We start from the raw sequence: 21765 nt of genomic DNA, 5'->3' as shown, positions 1-21765 counted from the left end.
CTCTTCTCTCTCCCCACTGTGTTGCCAGATGTTTGAGCTTTGTCACCATTCCTTAAGGCAGTGTAAGAAAGAAAACCCTCATTTACTGAGTGCCTACCATGTTCTAGTAGCTTTACATATGTGATCACACCTGACCCTCACAGCCACTTTACAAAACTGGCATTGTTCATCTTTATTCTACGGAGGAGGGGACAAAGGCTCAGAGAGGTCATGTGACTTACCTAAGTTCAAACAGATTTCAAAATTAGGACTAGGGTAGTCTGAAGTTTGTGCTCTTTCTGTTAGCCTACATTTAGTTCTTCAACTTGAATATGTGTGTGTGTATGTGTGTGTGTGTATATATATATATATATATATTTTTTTTTTTTTTTTTCCCCCTTTCCCCAGCACTCTTTTCTGAAAAGGATCTTATTACTCTTGGGGACTAAGGTACACACACACACAGAGCCCAAGTTATCAGCATCTTTTTTTTATTTATTGTACTGGAGGAGTTGGAAATAACACAAGCCTGTTTTAAGAACTAAGGAAATTCCAAGTAAGTTGAAAAAATGGGATGTTGAAAAACACACAAAATAATTCTAAAACAATCTATACATTTCAGAACATCATGAGAGGCCTGAGGGTTATGCATGAAGAAGTGTGCTCAGTAGCATCTTATACAAAATAACCAAAGTCAAGTTCATTTCCTCCCCATCTAGATCAGACTCCTGGATCCACAAACCGAACCATAATTCCTGGGGACAGTGAAGAGAGAGAGAGAGAGGTTTGAGAGACAGACAGGGACAGAGGAAGGCAGAGAGACAGGGAGAGAGAGAGGACAGGAGAGGACTTAGGTTAAGATTGCTTCCTCTGCTTCTGTGTTATTTGAATCAACTCATTTGGCCTCAAGCACTTAATCATTTCATTCCTCTTTCTAGTTTTATTTTGAGGCATTAAGAGGAAAGAATCGCCATGGGAGCTAAAGAGGGCCTTTTCCTCTTTCTAGCTGTTGCTTCTGGATTCCCTTACCCAAGGCCCAATGCATATGTTTGGCCAGATGGCTTGGACTCTTGGCGGCGGATTCAGCTGCTCAAGAACATGGTTGTGCTTAACCTCATCAACTTGACTCAGCGTCAGTTCATCCTGGGGTTGGAGTGTGATACCGATCAGTTTAATTAGTTTAATGAGGGCTGAGGGAACTGGTCCACATTTTGAATCTGTTGCACAGAACAAATTGGTTTGTCTCACTCCTGCTTGATTGTTTCAGCATTCAGAAGGCGAGCGGCTCTCATTAACCATTTTGGAAAAAGATTTTTCACTCCCATCCTCTCCTGTGAGAAGTTGGGTGCTGTCCAGGGTATCAACACGGACTGGAGTCCAGGAACCAGGTTCTTCAAAAGGTGTGTTTCTAAACAACGCAAACTCAGAGTACACTGACTGAACATTTAATCCACTGGGAGACGGAACTCTGTAGCGTAGGAATTCCTGCTCCAATAAAAAGCAGTGTTTGAGCTTTTTGCCTAAAGCGTGGTCTCCATAGTAGGGAGAGCTTTTGAGGTTTGAGAATAAACTGTTAGGATTTTTTATATATCTATTTTGTTTTAAATTTCTACCTTTTATATGTTTTATGCTATCTATCTATATAGAAAGATATATATATATATCTGCATGGGAGGGGAATGTTCATTTTTCTTCTGAGGGGCATTGATCAGAATACTTGATCATAGATCCAGAGGGATCAAGAGGTCAGTCTGGATTCCTGGGACTGGAGAGTCATATCAAGGGAATTGATAGCAAAGCTGCTGCTGGTGGTAGTTTTAGAGATGTAGGGTTGAAGCCAAGCACTAAGCCTATTGGAGAGGGAAACGTCTCTCTTCCCTCCTCACTGACCCAGACAAACACTGCATCTGGGCAGAAGAGAGGCAGACAAGGTTTGGAAGTCTTGTAGACAATGCTGAACTGAGCACGAGGAATGGGGACCATAGGGGCAGATGAATGAGTTCACTCCAAGCTCCAGGGCATTATGGAAAGCTCCTGACTCAACTCCATGATGGGGAGGTGTTTACACATCAAAAAGCTCTTCATAATAGGCACTGGGGTCTTCCTGAGACCGAGTGACCACCTTGAACTGACGCCGGAGGAAGCCACCATAGCGCTTCTGGTTGTCCCACTTGAGCTTGGGACGGATGCGCCGTAAGAATCCCCCGTAGCGCTTGTACAGGTCCTCATGGCCCACCTCACCCCCCTCCCCTTCCCCAGCCTCCTTCCCGGTCACCTCTGAGCTCCTCTTGGGGTATTTGCGCAAAAATCCCCCATAGCGTTTGACCTGCTCCTTGGGTTCCTCCTCATTGGAATCCCGCGCTTCAGCCTCCAGGGCGCCATCATTCAGCTGAGCATCCCCCATCAACTCAGACTCTGCATCCTCCCCCAACCTGCCAGAGAGACCCCTGAGCTTCTCCGCCAGGCTGCTGCTCAGAGCATTCTTCTCTGCTGGGGTGTTGAGAAGGAATCTGTTTTTCTCTAGTTCCTTCAAGTAGGGCCTGATGTGCTTGGCTGGCTCACTGCTGGACTCTTCCAAAACTGTCTTGCTCTTCAAGTCTTCCTTGCCATTGAGCCTAACGGTGAAGGGAGTGAGGAAAGACAGAAGGCCCTGGCACCTCTCCCACTCCTGAGCAGGCTGCAGAGCAGCCTGGCATTCCAGGGAGCAAACCTGCAAGAAACCCCAAAAGACCACAGTGGTAATGCCACCTCCATCAAACTATCAAGCCACAAGCTCCTGCTCCAGAGAGTCCCCTGTCCAGTGTCTGAGAAAATTAAAAAACCATTACTAAGCAACAGGGCACCCACTTTCATGCTCCCAATGGTGCCTAAAGGTAAGTGACTTTATGCCCATGTGGAGGATGAGGAAAGATGAACCAGCTTTTCCAAGGGCCCATGGCTACAGATGACACTGTCAAAATTGGAAGGAAAATCTTCCCATAGTGCTCTGCTAGGCTCACCCATAATCTTCTGCTTCTGACTCCAGAGGGACTAGTTAGTTCCCCCAACCTTTCCTGGGTATAAAGGATGCTGCACACACTTTACACAGAGGAATAGAAGCAATGCAGAATGGTGGAAAGAACACATGTAAGGAGTTGTTTAAAGGCTCACCAAACCTGGGATGACTATATACTTCATAAAAGTAGGGAGGAGTCAAACATGATGACGATGGTGTTGATAATGACAGTGACCACAATGACAATACTAGACAGTACTGGAACTTGAACCCACGTTCTAATGCCACGAATCACCATACTTAAGCACTGGGCACTTCTGAGATCAGACCAATACATGGGCAGCACATGGTGTGCTGTGCGCATCTCAGTGAAGAGTGGCTAGAGTTAATACTTTGCATCATCAGCTCATGGAATCACTCCCATTTTGCATGCAAGGACACTGAGGCTCAGAGAGGGGGTTCCAGGGTCATGGAACTAGAAATTGGCAGAACCAAAGCCCATGTTCTGTCCACCATACCCTTGAACCTTTATTACAGCTGTCTGCTGTTGTGGGAGAGGCACAGGGAGGAGCTTGATGCAAAGTATAGCCAGCAAGGCCAGCCAAGTGGTGGTGTAAAGAGCTCCTTCCATGAGATTGACTATATTTGGGAGTGCCCATCAGCCTGGTTGTGAGAAGCCCTGAAAAGTTCATCTTGGGTTGCCAATACCCAAAGTCAACATCACCTCATAAATGACACTCCTTGTTATCAGGCAACAGGCTCCTGGAAACCTGAGCTTTGCTCCCAGACCTGAGTGAGCCTATGGTGGTAAGGTCTGGAGAGGGAACATGAGTCTGGAAAACAGTTGTCCCTAGCTGCCCAGACTGACCACAGGGCAGCACGTAGTCTTCACATTCTGGGATGAGTCTACAGAACAGGCTCGCAGCTGCCCAGGCCTGCTACCTTCCCTCTCTGGGTTCCACAAACAGACTGCCCCTTCCATGCACTTTGGCATTGAGGAGCCTTGCCTGAAACTCACCAGGGGGTTGATGGGTTGGGGCCCATCCTGGGTCTTCACAGCACACAGGGAGCACTGGGCCAGGCAGTCCGCTGTGACAGAGGGGAGTGCAAGCAGGCAAGCAGCCAGTACCAGACCTTGCCACACCATTCTGTCTTGGCTTTTCCTGCTGGAGAGGGAGAAAGAGGAAAGGAAATCTGTGATCGCCTACTCTGTGCAGTGTGTCCTTAGCCTGCAAAGCCAACTTTCGCTGGCAGCACTGCACTGCAAGGCAACCGTTCGTGTTCCCATTCTACAGCCAAGAATACAGGCCTATGGAGGAGCAGTGGGTGCCCAAGGCCAGTGGTCAAGGAAGGGAACTAACATGCTGAGTGCCAGCAGTGTACTAAGAGCTTTCCTACATGCTCACATTCAATCTGCCCAACAGCTCTTAATGTGGGTTGTACTGTTAGACAGATAGGAAAGTGGAGGCTCAGAGAGGGGAAGTGATTGCTTACACAGCCAGGAAGTGGACAAGAATCAAAACCCACTCTGACCATTCACCAAGCCAGACGTGGTTATCTGTTTCTCTGCATCCTCTGAAGCTTCTACCCGTTGCCCGTTTCCCCTTTTCCCCAGGCTGGCCCCAGCCCAGTCCTTTCTGCTGTGGGCATTCCCCATGCCAGCACTCCTCCTTGCCATGGCTCCACCTTCACCGCTCTCCATGCTGGCCCCCCTGCCTCCACTCCTTTGCTGGTCCCTCCTGCCCACCTTGACATGCCCTTCTTGGTGTATCAATTCTGGGATCAGAACCATTGGATTGGGTCAGGCTGGGCCTTCTGCTAAATGTCAGAAAAGTGAAGATGCTCAGTTGTGTCCAACTCTTTGTGACCCCAAGGACTGTAACCTACCAGTCTCCTCCATCCATGGGATTTTCCAGGCAAGAATACTGGAGTGGATTGCCATTTCCTTCTCCAGGAGATCTTCCCAACCCAGGGATTGAACCCGGGTGTCCCGCATTGTAGGCAGATGCTTTACCATCTGAGCCACCAGGGAAGTACTAAATGTCAGAGACACCCTCAATTCTGACCCTATAGCCAGCTCTTCAACTCTGTATTCTGACCACATTTAGCTACTTGTAAATCCCCTAATGAATGGAGTGGCACCTGTCCCACCTCTGGCCCTTTGCACATGCTAGTGCCAGAGAATCCTCCTAGAAAATCCTCTTCCTAGAAAACCCTCCTGTCCTCCCCTGTTATGTGTCATTTTGGCCCTAGAGTAGATGTCGTCTCCTCCAGGCAGCTTTCTCTGATCTCTTACGTGGAAGGGGTGTTTCTTCTTGTATTTTTCCCGAGATTTGTGCCTCCTCCTTTAAACTATTCCACTTCTCAGTAACTACCTATGTGAGTCTTTAAACTTTGGTTCCACGAAGGCAGGAGCTGTGACTTGTTTTCATCTCTGAAACACTTTCTCTGTGTTCCCCAAACATGCCAGGCTTGCCCCTACCTCAGGGCCTTTGAACTCCCTGTTTCTCCATCTGTGGTACTGTGGCCTCAGATTTTTACCTGGCTCACTCCTTGTAACTAAAGGAATTCAGTGTCACATCCCCTGGGAGGTGTTGGCTGACCCCAGGGTTTAGCATGGCTTCCTGGTTTTCTTGCATTCCCGTGCTTTTGTTTTCATCGGAACATTCACCATCTCAGACTATCCTACTGTTCGATGCTTGTCATTGTTTATTACATCTCTCCCCTAGAATATTAGCTCCCTGCAGGCACAGAGCTTAACTGGCATGTTCCCCACTATAACCCAGCACGCACAAATCTGACCAGCAGATAGCAGGCCCTCAATAAATCCTAAGCAGATGAATTAATGCTTCGCAAAGAGTCTATTAAAGGCTGTTCCTTTCACAGTTAACTCCTTATAAACCAAATATCAAGATGCAAAGCTGCCAAGTAGGAGCACAGAGCTGGAAATGGGCAGGGCTGTAACACTCTCTCCAGCTTGGTCTCTGTAATCTGCTGCCTCCATCACTGCTCTCAGAGACAGCTGTCTCCTCCCTCCCCGCTCCATCCCCCAGATCCTCCTGCACATTGCCCTGTTTGCTCAGGTGATGAGGGGGAGTTATAAGATTCCACCTGTGGCTCCAGGGCTCCATGCCATAGCCCAGAGCTGGTCTCAGAGCACATAGGAGGTTTCCCTCTAAAGCATGCCTGACAAGGAGCCGGGCCACCATCGATGGAGCTGCTCCTGTGCTTCGGGCCTTGACTGAGCCCCTACGTCTGTTGTCTCATCCATCCATGCCCAGGGAGAAGGACACTTCCAGTTCTGTGAGTTCCCCGTGCCCTCCAGTGAGTGGTGAAAGTGGGGTGTAGGCCCATTCTCTTTGACTCACCACATGTGTGCTTGTAATGACTACAGTTTCTAGAACCATTTTGACTTATTAACAGCTGAACCTCCCTCCAGAGGGCCTCATGCACAAGGCTTTTACTTGCATATTATTCCCAACCCACCTGCCAAGTGTAAGAGGTGGGCCTTCTTATCCCCACTTTGTATTTGAGAAAGTTGGTGCTCAGAGAGGCTTGGCAAATCTCCTGAGGCCACACAGCGATCAAAGGTGAGAACTCAGGCTCATCTGAGGCTGGGCTAGTTCTGTTCTCCTAGGTACAGAAGCTCAGAGAATAAACCTCACGTAGGTGGGCCTGGGTCCATCCCATGCCTCTCTCCTTCCTCGAGTTTTTCTCATGCTCTATCAACTGCTGAGCGGATTTGGGTTCCAGGTCAGTGAGCTGTGCTATTTATGTGCAGATATAAAGCAGCAGCTCATGTTTTCCTCCTATCAGCGATGGCTGGGCTGGCCTGGTACAAGATTAGCAAGGTCTTGCTCATCCACTGGGGACGGGCAGCAGCACCACCCTCTCTCTCCTGGCCGGAAGCTTCCTGTCAGTGGCTACAGTAGGAAGCTGGATTTGAGATCTCACCGTCCCACACAAATACAGTGACAATATCCCTTCCTTTCATCCATTTCCTTTATATTTAGCAATGATCATTCTAGCCAATCTGATGGTTGGTGAGCATTCATGATGTTCTGAGTAATGTTCATGAATGAACTCATTTATACTCACAGCAACTGTGTGGGGTGGGTACTATTGTCATGCCCACTTCACAGATGAGAAAACTGAGTTAAGACGCCTGCAAAGACTCTAGAGCTAGTTAGCAGAAGAGCTGGAATTTGCACCCAGGCAGTCTGGCTCCAGAGCCCACCTTCCTAACCAACAGGTATGGCCCCAGCTCCTTCAAGGCACCCCAGCCTCCAGCTCCTTCCTCCTGCTTCCAGAACTGCCTCTAATCTTGCCCCCCGAGAACCCTGCACAAGCACCCAGAGGACAATTCTGAATCTAGTCTGACTGCACCCTGCCCTGCATTCAGCTTCTCCATCACCTTTGAGAGGACCTGCCCCTTAGCCAGGCTGTCCAGGGCTTTCCTGCCGAGGAGAGCCGCCGTTGACCAGCTTACCATGTACTGGGCCCTCTGCTGAGTCCTGTATGTGTCTCAGTATAAGGGGTGCTTGTAACAACCCCCTAAGGCTGGGACTGATATTCTCCCCATTCTACAGTGAGGAAGTAGAGGCACAGAGAGATCACACTATTTAAGCAAGGAACCCCAGCAAGGACACGCAGGCAGGCTGGGTGTGAGCTCCGTCTGACCTGGGCCTGACCATATCACCTGCAGTTCTACAAGAAATGCCCTCTGTGCCCTGTCCCCCAAACTTTTGCACATTTATCACCACCTCCGCACTCCCGTCTCCCTCTGACCTGCCTGCCTCTCATTGTTCTTTGAAACTCAATCTTAGTTACCTCCTTCAGGAAGTCTGTCTAGATTAGGCTTCTCTGACTGCTCAAAGTTCTCTGTGTATCACACAACTGCCTCCTTCTAAGTTCCCTGCCGGGGCAGACTCTGTAAGTGCAGAGTCCCTGAGGTGAGAGAGGCTGTGTGTGAGGATGACAAGGAACAGCATAGGGAGGAGAGAGGATATGTGGGCAGAGGCCACGTGGTGTCAGACCTTGCAGGCCAACGTGCAGCTTGCATTTCATTCTAATGTGATGGGAAAACTAAGGAAGTTAGATTGTTAAATGAATGAATGAACGATGATGTCCCCTGCACCGAACGCAGAGCTAGAATAGGAACAAGAACATTCTACACATGTGTAGAATGAATAACAGACAACCCTGGATCTCTCAGAAACCCAGTTTGAATTTTTCTGACTCACACTTCCGTGCCCCCAGAGAAACCCCACTGATCCATAGGACTTCTAAAACCAATACCTGCTAAAGAAATTCAGCAGGTGTTAATGAAACCATGGGGAGAGGTGGGGGCAGGCCCAGGGTAGAGAAGAGGCAGAGTGGAAAGGGGAGAGAGGAAGAAGGGGAATCAGACCAAGGGAGTGAAGTAAGGGAAGGAGGGGACAGGGAGGAAGTGAAAACCAGTCAAAGACAGAGAACAGGGAGAGAGAGGGGGAAGTAGCTAAAGCAGAGACACAGAGAAGCAGAGGAGAGAGAGGCAAGGCTGTCGAGGGGAAGACGCAGAAAGAGCGGATGGGGGCAGAGGAGGAAATGGGGAGTATGAAGGATCCATTCCAACTTCACTTGGGCTACAGGAGATGGAAACGAAAAAGGCAAAAAGGGGTAATAACATAGGACCTAGAACATCGGAGAAACAAACAAAAAAAAGGTGTTGAACGAATTAAATGCCATGAGTAGAGACCTTACTGATCTTTTCAGGTGGCTCAGACGGTAAAGCGTCTGCCTACAATGCCTACCATGTGGGAGACCTGGGTTCAATCCCTCGGTCAGGAAGATCTCCTGGAGAAGGAAATGGCAACCCACGCCAGTATCCTTGCCTGGAAAACCCCATGGATAGTGGAGCCTGGTAGGCTACAGTCCATGGGGTCGCAAAGAGTCGGACACAACTGAGTGACTTCACTTCACTTCAGAGACCTTACTATGTACTGATGGGTTGAGAGCTCTGTGTTCATCAATCCAATAACAGAGCCTACTCAGTGCCAGGCTGTGTGTTACCACTTTACACGTGTTATTCTCACCCCCACAACACTCAGGCTGGCGTACCCACTGCATGTGGGGCAAGACTGAGGCTGGGAGAGGAGTTCCTCGCCCAGGTTTCCTTGGCTTGTAAGGGGGAGAGTTAGACCTTCGAATGGATCTCTCTGGTGTCTAACAGCAACATATCAGCCCTGAGGTTTTCCTAAACAGCCCTGCTTCCTTCCTTGTGTAGGATAAACAAATTATTGAGTAACGTCAGTTGAGTCCCCCGGGAGCCTTTTCGCCTTTGCTGTGAGGATTAGCTTGGAAGTCATACATCAGAGATAGCCCTGCCGGCTCATCCCCGACTTGGGAGGAGTCAGGAGAAAAGGAACTTTGCTGTTCAACTCTGTGTGAGATGTGGAAGTGAGTCTGCTGAATGAGCTCGAGGGGCAGTGAGTCAGCGCACAGACCCCGGGGACGGGGCCGAGGTATGGGGCTTGCAGAGATATCTATGCTGAAGGAGCCTCCGAAGGGCCTCCCAAAGGAAAACCTCTGCACTTGCTAGTTTAGGAAGCATTTCCTCAGCCACCACCTCGAGGCACATTGTGACAGCCCAGCCAGGAAAGCAGGGGCTGGCTGGGGAGAAGGGTGACTCTCTCCTAAGGGAAAAGGACATTTTGGACTCGTCAGCCTCCATAATCACATGATCCACTCCCTCTAATAAATCTTTCTCTGTATGTACACATCCCACCATTTCTGTTTCTCTGCTGCTGTTGCTGCTGCTGCTAAGTCGCTTCAGTCGTGTCCGACTCTGTGTGACCCCATAGATGGCAGCCCACCAGGCTCCTCTGTCCCTGGGATTCTCCAGGCAAGAACACTGGAGTGGGTTGCCATTTCCTTCTCCAGTGCATGAAAGTGAAAAGTGAAAGTGAAGTCGCTCAGTCGTGTCCGACTCTTAGCAACCCCATGGACTGCAGCCCACCAGGCTCCTCCGGCCATGGGATTTTCCAGGCAAGAGTACTGGAGTGGATTGCCATTGCATTCTCTGTTTCTGGAGAACCCTGATTCATACACCATCCTGTTTGTTTACTGTCTTGTGACAAAAGCACAGCTGAGCACTGAAGCAGGTACAAGACTGCCCAAAAGTGTTCCCGTCTAGTCCTTTACAGAAAAAGCTTGCTGATCCCTGCTTTCATTATTTTATAGCCCTTTTATAATTCTAATTATTCTAACAGTTTTGAAGCTGATTTTCTTGGGGAAATCAGAGACTAATCACCCCCTCCTCCCAGCCCCTGTCTTCTCATCTGTCAATGGGCTGTGTGTCGCCTGCCATCGTGGCTCCATTCGGACCCCTGGACGGACCCAGTAAAGGCCAGCGCACCATAGATCTTTCTTCACCAAGGGCCCAGAGTTCCTTCAAAGGTAAGGGACTGCTTGCCCTCTTCTCCCCTCTCAATATTTCTACCTTATAGTTAGAGGGCTCTGAGGAGCAGCGAGCATTTTCATTTAAAAAGCCAGCAAGGAATAATAATGGCTTGATTTAACATCACAATTATCTCTCTGAGCACTTTATCGCATATGATTATCCCTATTTGATAGAAGAGGAAATGGGAAAAGGTAGAAATGAAGTCACTTGTTTAAGGTCACAACATGAGTCAGGAGGGAAATGGAGACAGAATTGGAGCCTCCCACACCCAGGCCACGACTCCAGCAAGCGCTGCGCTGCCAGTTTGGGCCAGACCCCAGTCTCCCATGGACCCTCCAGGGTGGTGCTAGTATTATAGGCTCAGGCTCCTGGTGGAAGAGGGAGGACCATGTGACAGAGCCCCCCACCCCCCACCCCAACGCCTAAGCAGGTGTGTAGCTGAGACAGAACTCAGTCCTCCTCATGGCCTTCTGAGGGCCCAGCAAAGGCCTGTATCTCATCAACATCCTTTAGCAGGCTCTGGTAGCCTGGGCACTATTAGCCCATCTACTCGGTGGGAAAACAGAGGCTTGGAGAAACAAAATGACTGGGCCAAGAGGCCAGGGCACAGGGCGCAGGCTGCTTAGCGCCAGCCTGAGACTCTGCTCCACAAACCACCTGAACTCTAGGCATGATCACGGTCCTGAAGACCAGACTGTTCCAGGACTTTGACCCCACTCAAAAATACATAAAGTTCACCTTTGTGGGTCTCCAGTGGGCTGGCTAGCAGAATCCCCCCACCCCAGACTGGAAAACGGCACTTCTGTTAGGCCCTTAGAGTCATTAACAAAGAATGGACCATCAACCTAGAGGTTGGACAGAGGGACCACCCTGCAAACCATGGTCATGACTGGATCATTAAGTATAGTTTTGAAAGAATGCCTTTTGAGAGCAGGATTCCTATGGAATTCCGACCCTTTGTTATCAGATGCAATTAAGAGATGGAGAGAAAAGCAGTGGAGGGTGGACAGAGAGATGGAGGTGAAAAGACAGACAGAGGGAAGAGAGGATGAGAAGTAAGGAGAGTGGCTGAGGGTTGCATATGGAGAGAAAGAGATGAAGTGCCTAGAAAAGCAGAGAGTAAGATGACAGGCCATGAGGGAGAAGAAAATACAGAGGAGACGCAGATGGGGAGAGGGTGAACGGGAATGAGAGGAAGAAGGTACAAAGAAGAGGAAGGCGGAGGAGAGGGGACAAGAGGTGGGATGGAGAGAAAGCAGAGAGCAAGTGGACCTTGATCAGGAGGTTGACCTCCTATGTGAATCACAAACACTAATTCCCTTCTCCCTCAATCCTCTGTTCTGCCCTGCATTTCCAGTGGCCAGTGGACCAGAGGTCCAATCACACAATGATTGCTCTGTAAGCTCTTGTCAGGTTAAATCAAACTGTCCAGTAATAGGCCAAGGGACCCAATGCTGATGAACACGTTGGCCCTGGTGAGCAAGCCTGTGACCTGCCGTAACCACTCCGGCCAGGGGGATGGCTGGAAAGATCCAGGAAGAGGCCTACTGAGCCAAGAGATGTGCTTCATGGCCCTGGGCCATTGCCCTGCCCCCAGGAGCTTCCATCTGGACCCAGGCTGGAGGGATTAATGACATCTAACTTCGTAGTAGCCAGGGACACTTCTCCATCTCCAGGGCCTGATCCTGGGCTTACCTGAGTGTCTCCGATGTTTACTGTCTGTCACAAAGGCCAACTCTGTCGCAGTGAAATCGTTTTAGCCCTTTGTCAGATCCAGTGAGATTAGCCAACATTTATGGGCTGGGATGAGGGAAAACGGTGAAAGATATCAGCTAGCTGACTGCACTTTCTCAGACATGCGATGGAATCAAATCACCAACTATTGATCCCGCTTAGAAGATGGAAGACATCTAATAAATACAATAATTGTGCAAGAATGGCCCGAGAAGTGGGCAGTGGGCGGAGTGGGAGAGAGGATCAATCAAGAAGACACTTCAAGCCTGAGGCAGGAGCTGAAGACGTAAAAGTCTTCTGTTGGTGTGGAGAGAAGGGAGGGGGCAGGGAGGGGAGTGCCAGCCCCACAAACAGAAGTATTAGACACTACATCACATTTCCTGGCTGTAGCACACAGCGTGATGCAGTGGGATGATAGGCTGGGGGGCGGGGATGGCTCCATTTCTGACACTTTGAACAGTGAAAACTTGAGGAGTCACAGGAGCATTTGCTGAGCACCTACTAAATGCCAGGCATCTTACTGTATCTATCCCATGAGAATCTCACAATAACCTCAGGAGGTAAAATTACTGTCCTTATTGCCCAGAGGAGCAATTGCTCAGTAGGAAGCACTACTGTAGGCCCAGTCACACAGCAAATGAGTGGTGGATCTGGGACTTGAACCCAACACTGTCTTGGGTGTTGTGAGATGCTCATTTAGATGTCAAATGAAAATCTCCTGGCTCTTCAAGACCCTAATTCCTCTCCATATGCTTAAGGGGACAAGCCTCAGAGCTGGTCCCTTTGCCCACTCTACTAAAAAACGTGCTAGATTCTGCTAAGAAGTCTCTGTGGTTATCCCCTCCCAGCTGTAGTGGAAACACGGGATTCACCTGCCACCCATCACACCTCTAGCTCCTCTGGGGCAAAGCAGTGGGCTTGAGATCCCTTCAGCAACCTCCCCCAGGCAGCACAGCTCCCCCGGCTAGGGCTGCTGCAACAGCTCCCCCACGCAGATCTCAAAGCCTGGAGATAAATGACCTGTAAAAATAGAACAAAAGACAAGGTGGGGGGGCACTGGGGGGGAGAAGGTGAGGGAAAGAGATGGAAGGTGCAGTGGTGGCTCAGGGGTGCAGGGGGAGAAAATGCAGAGAAGAGGATTGACATGCTGTAACGTTTGGCAACAGATCTTCACTGGAAAGCCTGTCAAATTAGAAAGACAAGACTTGTATATTTTCCCAACCCTTGGGGAAAAAAATGGTAATGAAGACTTTTGGTCTGTGGGAAGGGAACTGAAATCAGATCCAATAACCTGAAGAGGTTGTTTCTCTTGGGAAGCTTGGAGGTTTAATTAAGGAATGTTTGTAAAGCTTGGAGAGATTCTATATAAAAGATAACCAGGAAAAAGTCTGAGGTCACAGAACTTACTATTCAATCTGGGAGTCATCAGCAAGTTCCCCCCCACCAACCCCCAAAGCTCACCAGCCTTTTTTGCAAGTCAAACTTTGAGATTCAATAATACTTTCTTTGAATGCAGATATCTTTTTACCAGAGCAAATGTCTTTCCCGTCTGAGTTTCCTCCCCACCTAGCCTTGACTCCCTGCCTATAATTTACAAGAAAGCAACAAGTCCTCTCAAAGTAAGACCGACAAGAAATATCCTGCTATGCCCATGTCTCCTGGCATGCTGTCATTCTCTCTGCCTGTTCCCTCCCAACAAAACAACCCCAAACTTCACTTCTGTGTAAAATCACATCATAGGAAGCCCTCAAGCCAGCACCCTGTCAGCAATTAAACACGATCCAAAAAGAATGAAAAGGCTGAACTTGGTTATACATTGATGTACATGATACATGGTAAATGCCAGAGCTCTGACATCTCATTAATGTCCCCAAGCTCTTGTTCTGTAAGTCCAGTGAGAATCACTGACCTTTAAAATTACCCTGATGAGCTAAACCTTTCATTTCTTTCATCCAGGGCATCCTGCTCTCACATGGACACCGCTGTGGGGAGGCAGCCTGCCAGAGGAAGAAGCACCCCGCAGACAAAACCTAGGGGTGGTCCTCTTGGGAGGGAGCAACCCACCTGTTCAAGACAGGGCTGTACAGAGAAGGAAATTCTGAAGAGCAGTCTGTCTCGCACTGATCTGGCTTTTGTAAACTAACCGCATAACTCTTACTAACTCTGCCAGACAGTCAGACCCAAACCTGAAATTCCCCAGCCCAAGCTCCCACCTTCTCCAGGTTCAGAGAATCAGGAAAAAATAAATAAAACCAAGAGAGGGTTGCAGCACCCTCTGGATATTACCTGTATTCCTCTTTGTCCCTGAGCAGCTTCAGGCCCAGCAGGTCGGAGGGTGGTGGCAGCGGGTGACTGGTCCAAGACTCAGGGACTGTCCTGACTCCAGCTCAGAAGGAGGTGTCAAAGAGGCAGCTGTGAGCACAGCCAAAGCCCCTCAGAATGGCAGTTCTGGTGCCTCGGCCCCCTTTTTATGGACTAGAGCCTCCCCCTGTCGCTCAGCCCTTGCTCAGCACAGGCTGCTCAGAGCCAATGGGGAAGTAGCTCAGAGCAGTCAGAGGCGCAGACCCCCGGGCCCTTCAACTCGAACTCCCTGGGCCCCACACAATAGGCTTCTCTTCGTGACAGGGGATGTGGGGGAGGAAGGCAGCCGCGTTGGGAGGGGGGAGGATCCTGTGTGTAGTGCTGTTTGTCACTTGAAATCCGGCCACTTCAGTCTTTGATGCATTTCCAGGAGAGTGTCACAGAAAAAAAGAGAGAGAGGTGGGGAAGGACAGAGCCAGGAAGAGTTAGAGAGACAGAGAGAGACTCAGAGAGAGAGAGAGAGAGATATGGAGACCGAGAAAGAGAAACAGACAAATGGATATGGAGACAGAAAGAGACAAGAGACAGAGTCAGAGAGAGACAGAGAGATAAATAGACAGATGGACACACAGAGAGTCAGACAGAGATAGAGAGACAGAGGGAGACTGAGAGGGAGGAACAGAAAAACAGATATAAAGACAGAAAGAGACAAGAGACAGAAACAGTCAGAGGGATACAGAGACAGATGGACACAGAGTCAGACAGACAAACAGATAAGAGACAGAGAGATTCAGACAGACATAGAGACAGAAGGAGGCAGAGGGAGAGAGAGAGTCAAAGAAACAGAGAGCAAAACAAAGATTCAGAGAGAATCAGTAACAGAGAGAGACTGTGTCAGAAGACAGGGAGCGATACAGACAAAGCAGGGAAGAAAGAGTCAAACACAGAGACACAAGGAGAGGGTCGACTATCGGAGAGAGGAAACCCGGAGAGACAGGTCGAAACAGAGAGACAGTCAGAGGAAGCGAGCTAAAGAAGCCAGGGCAGAAGACAAACTCAAGAGCCACACGACAAACAGATGCAGAGACAGAGGCTATGAGTCCTGTGAGAAGAAAGGGAAGAGGCAGAGGAAGCCAGCAGGGGCGTGAGCGGCCCTGGGCTGCGTGCTGTGGCGGCTCTGTGCACGGCTGGCGCATGTGTGTGCTGGAATGTTTTTTTGTGTACATTTGCCTGCAACTGACAGTCGACAGTACATGCCTGAGCTGGTGCCAGGCACAACCAGCCCTGGCAGAAGCACAGCCCTTCCCCAGCAGCCAGGAGCCACGGTTTATTTTTCTCTGGCGGCAACACAGAATGAATATCATGAAATCCTCCTCAAAATCTGGGCTACAGTGTGCCTTTGCATGCACTATGGGCGGGGAGCAAACCCACCTCGTGGGCACCCTCAGCCTGTGCAGGGAGCAGTTTGAAGACTGTGCCTTTTGTGGCTCCAGATACCTTCTAGCATATAGGGGATCTCCGAGTTTGGAAGAGAACGCGCTTCTCCCCTCAGTCAGCAGCAGATCAGCAGTTTATGGTGGGCAGCACAGTTGTTTCAGAGGTCAGGAGGGGGCTGCCCATTTCACAGGAACCTATGCTGTATTGGGCAGTTAGCCAGTGTTGCTCGGTTTAATCTCCATGACCTGGCCAGGTAGTGAATATTATGTCCATTTTGCAGGTGAGGGAAAGGAAGCTTGAGGGCTGAGAAACTTGCTCAGAGACATACAGCAAGTAAGTCACCAAGCAAGGATCCAAACTCAGGTTCATCTGACCCCTTCCTTGGACGTGAAGCCTTGACTCTGCCTACCCTGGAGGGCTGGGGGCAGGAGCTGCCTTCCCTGGGACTGTCCCTCCGTCTGCACAGTGTAGCAGAGGCTGCACCTAATACTATTTAGGTTGTGGATTGGACTCCCAGCTCTCGCTTACGAGGGGAGAGGCCCTAGACAAGTTTCCAGGCTCAGCTTCAGTTTGCTCATCTATAAAATGGGGATAGCAGCATCTAGATATTGTGAGGCTGAAACAAGAGATGTGCCACAGCGCGCATGACGAGAGTTCCGTGACCATGGGTCCTGATGATCAATAACATCATTCCTGCTCTGACACCCCCACGGTTCTCCAGGGCATCATCTTCTCTCGGCACCTGGTTCATTACAAGCTGGAAGATGCAAAGGGCTGTTCTCTGGGCACCGGCAATGTTTCAGACACTTCTGCACTGTTCATTGTATCCTCACAACAAGCAAACAGGGGGTGTGGATACCACAGTGCATCCTTGAACCCCTTGGGCAGCTGAAGTTCAGGGAGGCCCCGGACACACAAGGAAAGGGGAGGAATTGAACCCAGTCCCTCGGCCCCCAAGCTCAGCTCCCTCACATCCCCCTCCAGCCTTGAGAGGAGGTTTCCCTCCTCCCTTCCAGAGAGGACTCTTTGGGATCTGATCTTGTCCTCCTTTCTGTATTTGTCCCTTTTCCCAAACAGCGTGTTGGAGCTGACAGCAGATGCAAAGACCCGGGGTACTCCAGTTGAGTGAGTGAGTGGCTGCACCTCAGGCTGCTTCCCCACCTGGCAACCCAGAGGGGTTGGCTAAGAGGCTGCTCACTGCCACCTGAGTATCTGGGACCTGCAGTAGCTTCTTTACCCCCAAGGCCAAGTCCTCACCCCAGTGGCTCTGTCCTCTTCCTGCTCACCATCACCTCCTCCCCCTTGGCTCTACCTCTAGAAGCTCTTGGTAATAACCTTGAATAGACAAAGGCCCTAAGACATGGGATACCCATTCCTGAAAGCCAGCAGGCACTGGAAGAATAGAGGCATAGGGCTTCTCTTGATTTTTGTTCATCATAAAGAGAAGTAAGAACAGCAGGCATGGAGATGCTATGAATAGTCCTGCTTTAAGTCATTAATGTTTCCTATCCTTCACCCCCAGGGTCTATTGTCAGCCTTGAGAGCAAATAGTTCATTCACTTGCTTTTCTTTTCCTTCTTTTACGCACATACAGGACAAGGCCAGGAACAGCCTTCTCCCCTATCCTAGAAGAGCTTGTCACAAAACTCCCCCGCTCTGGGCTCAGAGATGCTCCATCACATCACAGACCCCACGGCAGCAGCACGTGGGATGGGAAACCATAGAACTGGAACAAGCTAACTTGGGCTCAAATCCCGACGCCCCCGCTTACTCTGGTGATGACTGGTGGATACCTGGCCTCCTTGAGCCCCCAAGTCTTCTGGAGACCGGGGACAGCACCCACCTTGTGCAGGGTCAGGAGTACCCCGATCTCTGCCGTGTCTTCAGGGCACACGTCTCTGATTCAGATCTTGACAGGAACCAAAATCAAAGGCAGAAGAGAAAGAGGCATTTGTAACCACCAGCCCTCAAACCATTCTGTTAGGGAGGAATAAGAAAGAACTTGGCAGGAGACAGAAAAGTGAAAACATAAAGGCAGCATCTTAAGGCCACCCTACATGCCAGGCCTTGTTGTCAACTGTTCACAGTTATTAACACCCTTGATTTTTCCCAACAGCCCTGCAATTAGAATGTTATCCCTACCCTGCTTTAGGGGACAGAGGCTGTGTGAAGGTTCAAAGTCGTGCAGATAGAACATAGCAGAGCACCGCCTGCATGGCCTCAAGCCAAGCCGTGAACTTCAGGCCTGTGCCCTGACCCAAGCTGAACTACTTCCCAGCCTTTCCCCACCCTGGTTCCGTCTCACTCACGAAGATCTGTGTCTTTCCTTTATCCACCTGTTGCCCTGGAAGGTGGGAGCCGCTGACCATGAGTTATTCGGGAGGATTCCAGGGAATTGAGTCCCCGCCCTCTGCTTGGCTTCCAGTCTTCACAGTGTGCCTGGCACGGCTCTCAGAGGACCCACACCAGCTGCTGGCTGTGGGAGCCATGTCTGCATGGCTGCCACGGGACAGACAAAGTCCAGGCCTGTGCTTGAGGTGGAGCAATGCTCAGTCTCTCTCTCTCTTACTCTCATACTGAAATGTAACAGTGCGTTTGGCCCTAGAAGTGCAATGCACAGCATGCAATTCTGCCCTCTCTATGCTCGTGATCGACTGGGGGCCGGTTGTAGGAAGAGGCCATTCTTAGAGGTGTGATGAGTACCCGTCTGGAAGACCAGGATCACTGTGGGAAGACAGAAGAGGGGCTCCCAACCCAGCCTGGTGGGGGGTGGGGGTGGGGGAGCCGAGTCTGGGAGGTGAGAGCCAGGTGAGCTGGTGTGGGAGTAGGAATTGTCCAGCAAAGGGAGGGAAGGGCATTGTGGGCAGAGGCCTGGAAGCAGGGAGAGTTGAGAAGCCATCCTTGACTGCCCTCTTTCTCTGGCCCCACATCCAAGTCACTGGATGTCTTCACTGTTTGTGGCTCCGTCGCTCTGGTCTGGTCCCCATCACTTCTGTCATGGATGACAGCCCCAGCCCCACTGGCCCCTCCTTCCAGCTTTAGCCCCTACCTATTACTTGGGTCTTCAGCAACCTGAGAGATACTTTCACAAATGTAACTCAGATTATACTATGCTGCTGCTGCTGCTAAGTCGCTTCAGTTGTGTCCGACTCTGTACGACCCCATAGACAGAAGCCCACCAGGCTCCCCCATCCCTGGGATTATACTATACTTTTGTTTAAAATACTCCAGTAGTTTTCATCTCACTTGGAATACACTCCACACACCTCCCCTGCAGGGCCTTCTCTCTGCCGACCTCCCGCTTCATGCCCACTCACTGCTCAGCAGCCACCTCGGCTCCTGGCTGCTCCTCAGACACACCGAACACGTTTCTGCTTCGGAGACTTTGTGTGGTGCCTTCCATCTGGAACACTTCTTGGCTTCCTGTTCACTCCATCACTTCATGTAGGTTTTGGCTTAAACTTCACTTCCTCAAACAGGCCCCTTGCCCACCCTTTGCCCCATCAACCCTGATCCTTTGCCCAGCTCTATTTCTCTTCGTGGTGTTTGTCTCTGGCTGATGAGAGATGTCAGTTTGTCTGCTTGTTACCTGTGTACATGCTGGTGGAGTGGAGACTATGAAGGCAGGCATATTGTGGTGGTGGGGTGTAAAACAGTACAGCTGCTGTGGAAAAAGTGTTGGTGGTTCCTCAAAATATTAAATATAGAATCACCATATGGCCTCACAATTCTGCACCTAGGTGTATGCCAGAAAGAACTGAAAACAGGGACACAAACAAATACTGGTACACCAGTTCACACCAGCATTGTTCACAAGAGCCAAACCAGCGTCAATCAACAGATGAATGGAGTAGTCTCTAAGTGTCATAGACTATTATTCAGCCATAAAAAGGACTGAAGTTCTGATACCTGCCGCAACATGGATGAACACTGAAACATTATGATAAGTAAAATAAGCCTGTAACAAAAAAGACAAATACTGTATAATTCTATGTCTATATTTAGAGGTATTTAGAATAGGCAAACTCATAATGACAGAAAATAGAATAGAAGTTACTAAGGGCTGGTTGCTTGCTAAGTCACTTCAGTCGTGTCCGACTCTGTGTGACCCCATAGACGGCAGCCCACCAGGCTCCGCCGTCCCTGGGATTCTCCAAGCAAGAATAGTGGAGTGGGTTGCCATTTCCTTCTCCAGTGCATGAAAGTGAAAAGTCAAATTGAAGTCGCTCAGTCATGTCTGACTCTTAGCGACCCCATGGACTGCAGCCTACCAGGTTCCTCTGTCCATGGGATTTTCCAGGCAAGAGTACTGGAGTGGGGTGCCATTGCCTTCTCCGACTAAGGGCTGGGAGGAGGTGTAAATAGTGCTTAAACATCACAGACTTTTTGTTTGGATGAAAAAAGTTCTGGAAATGGATAGTGATGATGGCTACCCAGCATTAGGAATGTATTTATAAGTTGTACACTTAAAAACACTTAGAATGGAGGGAGCAGGAAAGGGCTGGGGAAGCAGGTGCCTGCTTTTCTGGGGAGGAAAGCTCTGCAGTAGCAATGAGAAGGCAGAGGGAAAGCTGTGTTGTCTTCCCTCAGCCAAGAGTGCAGACAGATGCCAGCAGCCGAGATGAACTGGAACTGGAGAGAATGTCCCTTTCCCAATGGGCCAAACCTCCCGTTCTCTCCTGCTTCGCCTCAGCTGGGTGTGGAAGTTTATCATTCCAGCTAATAGTTGTCATGCATCTGCTGATGCCCCACACCCCAGTGAGTCGTCTCCACGTGTGACATCATCTTATCCTCATAGCAAACCCCCAGGGTGGGTGCCATTACTATCTTCTTCCGTCAAAGGAAGCGGCACTCAGAGAGGCAGTGACTCAGCTAAGGGCACACAGCTCTCAGATGGATGAGAACCAAGCTCAAGTTAATCTGACTCCAAAGCCCATGCTGTGAACTCCTTCTTCACTGATGCCCATAAGCAGCAGGTGCATAGATGCCATTATTCACTGTGCCAGGCAAGATGCCAGGATCAGGTATAAATTATCTTTAATAAGTTCCCAGCAGCCCTATGAGGGAAGCACTGTAAGTCCCACTTTGCATATAAAGAAAATGAGGTCCAGAGAGGTGAAGTAGCACAGGTACTACTTCAGGGAGCACAGCGGGTCAGGTGTGGAGCCAGGACTCACCCTGAAGTTGACACCTCTCCAAAGCGTGACCCTCTCTGCTGTGCTATTTCCCATGATGCTCCTCTGTCACTCCAAACCACCTGGGAACAGGTCCTGAGCCAGAGTCCAGTCAGCGCTTAGGACGAACAGACCACCCTTTTCCTGTGTTCTGAATCCAGAACTGTAGGCCTCATACTCATAACCACATGCGGGGACCCCTTGACCTCAGCCTCAGTCCAACAAGAGGTCAGTGGTGGGAACCGTTTTTGCCCAAATGAGAAAGGGAAAAGCCCGAAATCTCAAGTCACTGAAATCTTCTCCCAGCCACCATATATCAGATGATGTCTCAGTCATAGGTGCTTCTTCTAAACCACGTTTGCCCCTCACAACAACCCTATCATGTAGATGTCATCAGCACCACTCTGCAGATGGGGACTGAACTCGGGCAGTGCAGTCACTTGCCCAAGGTCACAGTACTAGTGAGTGGCAGAGCCAGGACTTTCTTTCTGCCTCAAAAGCCAGAGCTGTTTTCCCTCATCAATCTGGCCGTCAGTTCCAAAATTCCTCCAGAGCAGCCTGGGCACCAGCAGGAGGACAGGTCCATGAAGGGATCCTAGATATTAGACCTGAAATGCGACCCTTGATCTGAGAGCTGCCCCTCATCAGCCATGAGCTCCACCAGGTACACTGCTTTTAATAACAGCTCTTAATAAGAAGTGAAT

At 49.9% G+C, this 21765-nt stretch overlaps 1 protein-coding gene across 2 annotated transcripts; it reads right to left on the bottom strand.

Annotated features, from left to right (window-relative positions):
• Positions 1-448: 448 nt before the first annotated feature.
• Positions 449-21565, bottom strand: PDYN (prodynorphin). 2 transcript variants are annotated; one of them, XM_015474113.3, is made up of 4 exons: positions 17731-21565; positions 14436-14561; positions 3993-4140; positions 449-2689 (listed from the first exon to the last, which is right to left on the bottom strand). In XM_015474113.3, exons 3-4 carry the CDS (start codon positions 4119-4121, stop codon positions 2042-2044), a joined length of 777 nt encoding a protein of 258 aa, XP_015329599.1. In that variant the 5' UTR covers positions 4122-4140; positions 14436-14561; positions 17731-21565; the 3' UTR covers positions 449-2041. The 2 variants fall into 2 exon arrangements, with proteins under 2 accessions (XP_015329599.1, NP_776564.2); NM_174139.3 differs by lacking the exon at positions 17731-21565 and having other exon boundaries at positions 454-2689; positions 14436-14590.
• Positions 21566-21765: the final 200 nt, after the last annotated feature.

The sequence above is a fragment of the Bos taurus genome, chromosome 13 (assembly GCF_002263795.3).
Source record: "Bos taurus isolate L1 Dominette 01449 registration number 42190680 breed Hereford chromosome 13, ARS-UCD2.0, whole genome shotgun sequence".
Taxonomy (NCBI): domain Eukaryota; kingdom Metazoa; phylum Chordata; class Mammalia; order Artiodactyla; family Bovidae; genus Bos; species Bos taurus.
Note: the sequence above shows the minus strand (reverse complement) of the source record. Positions and strands in the feature narration are given on the sequence as shown.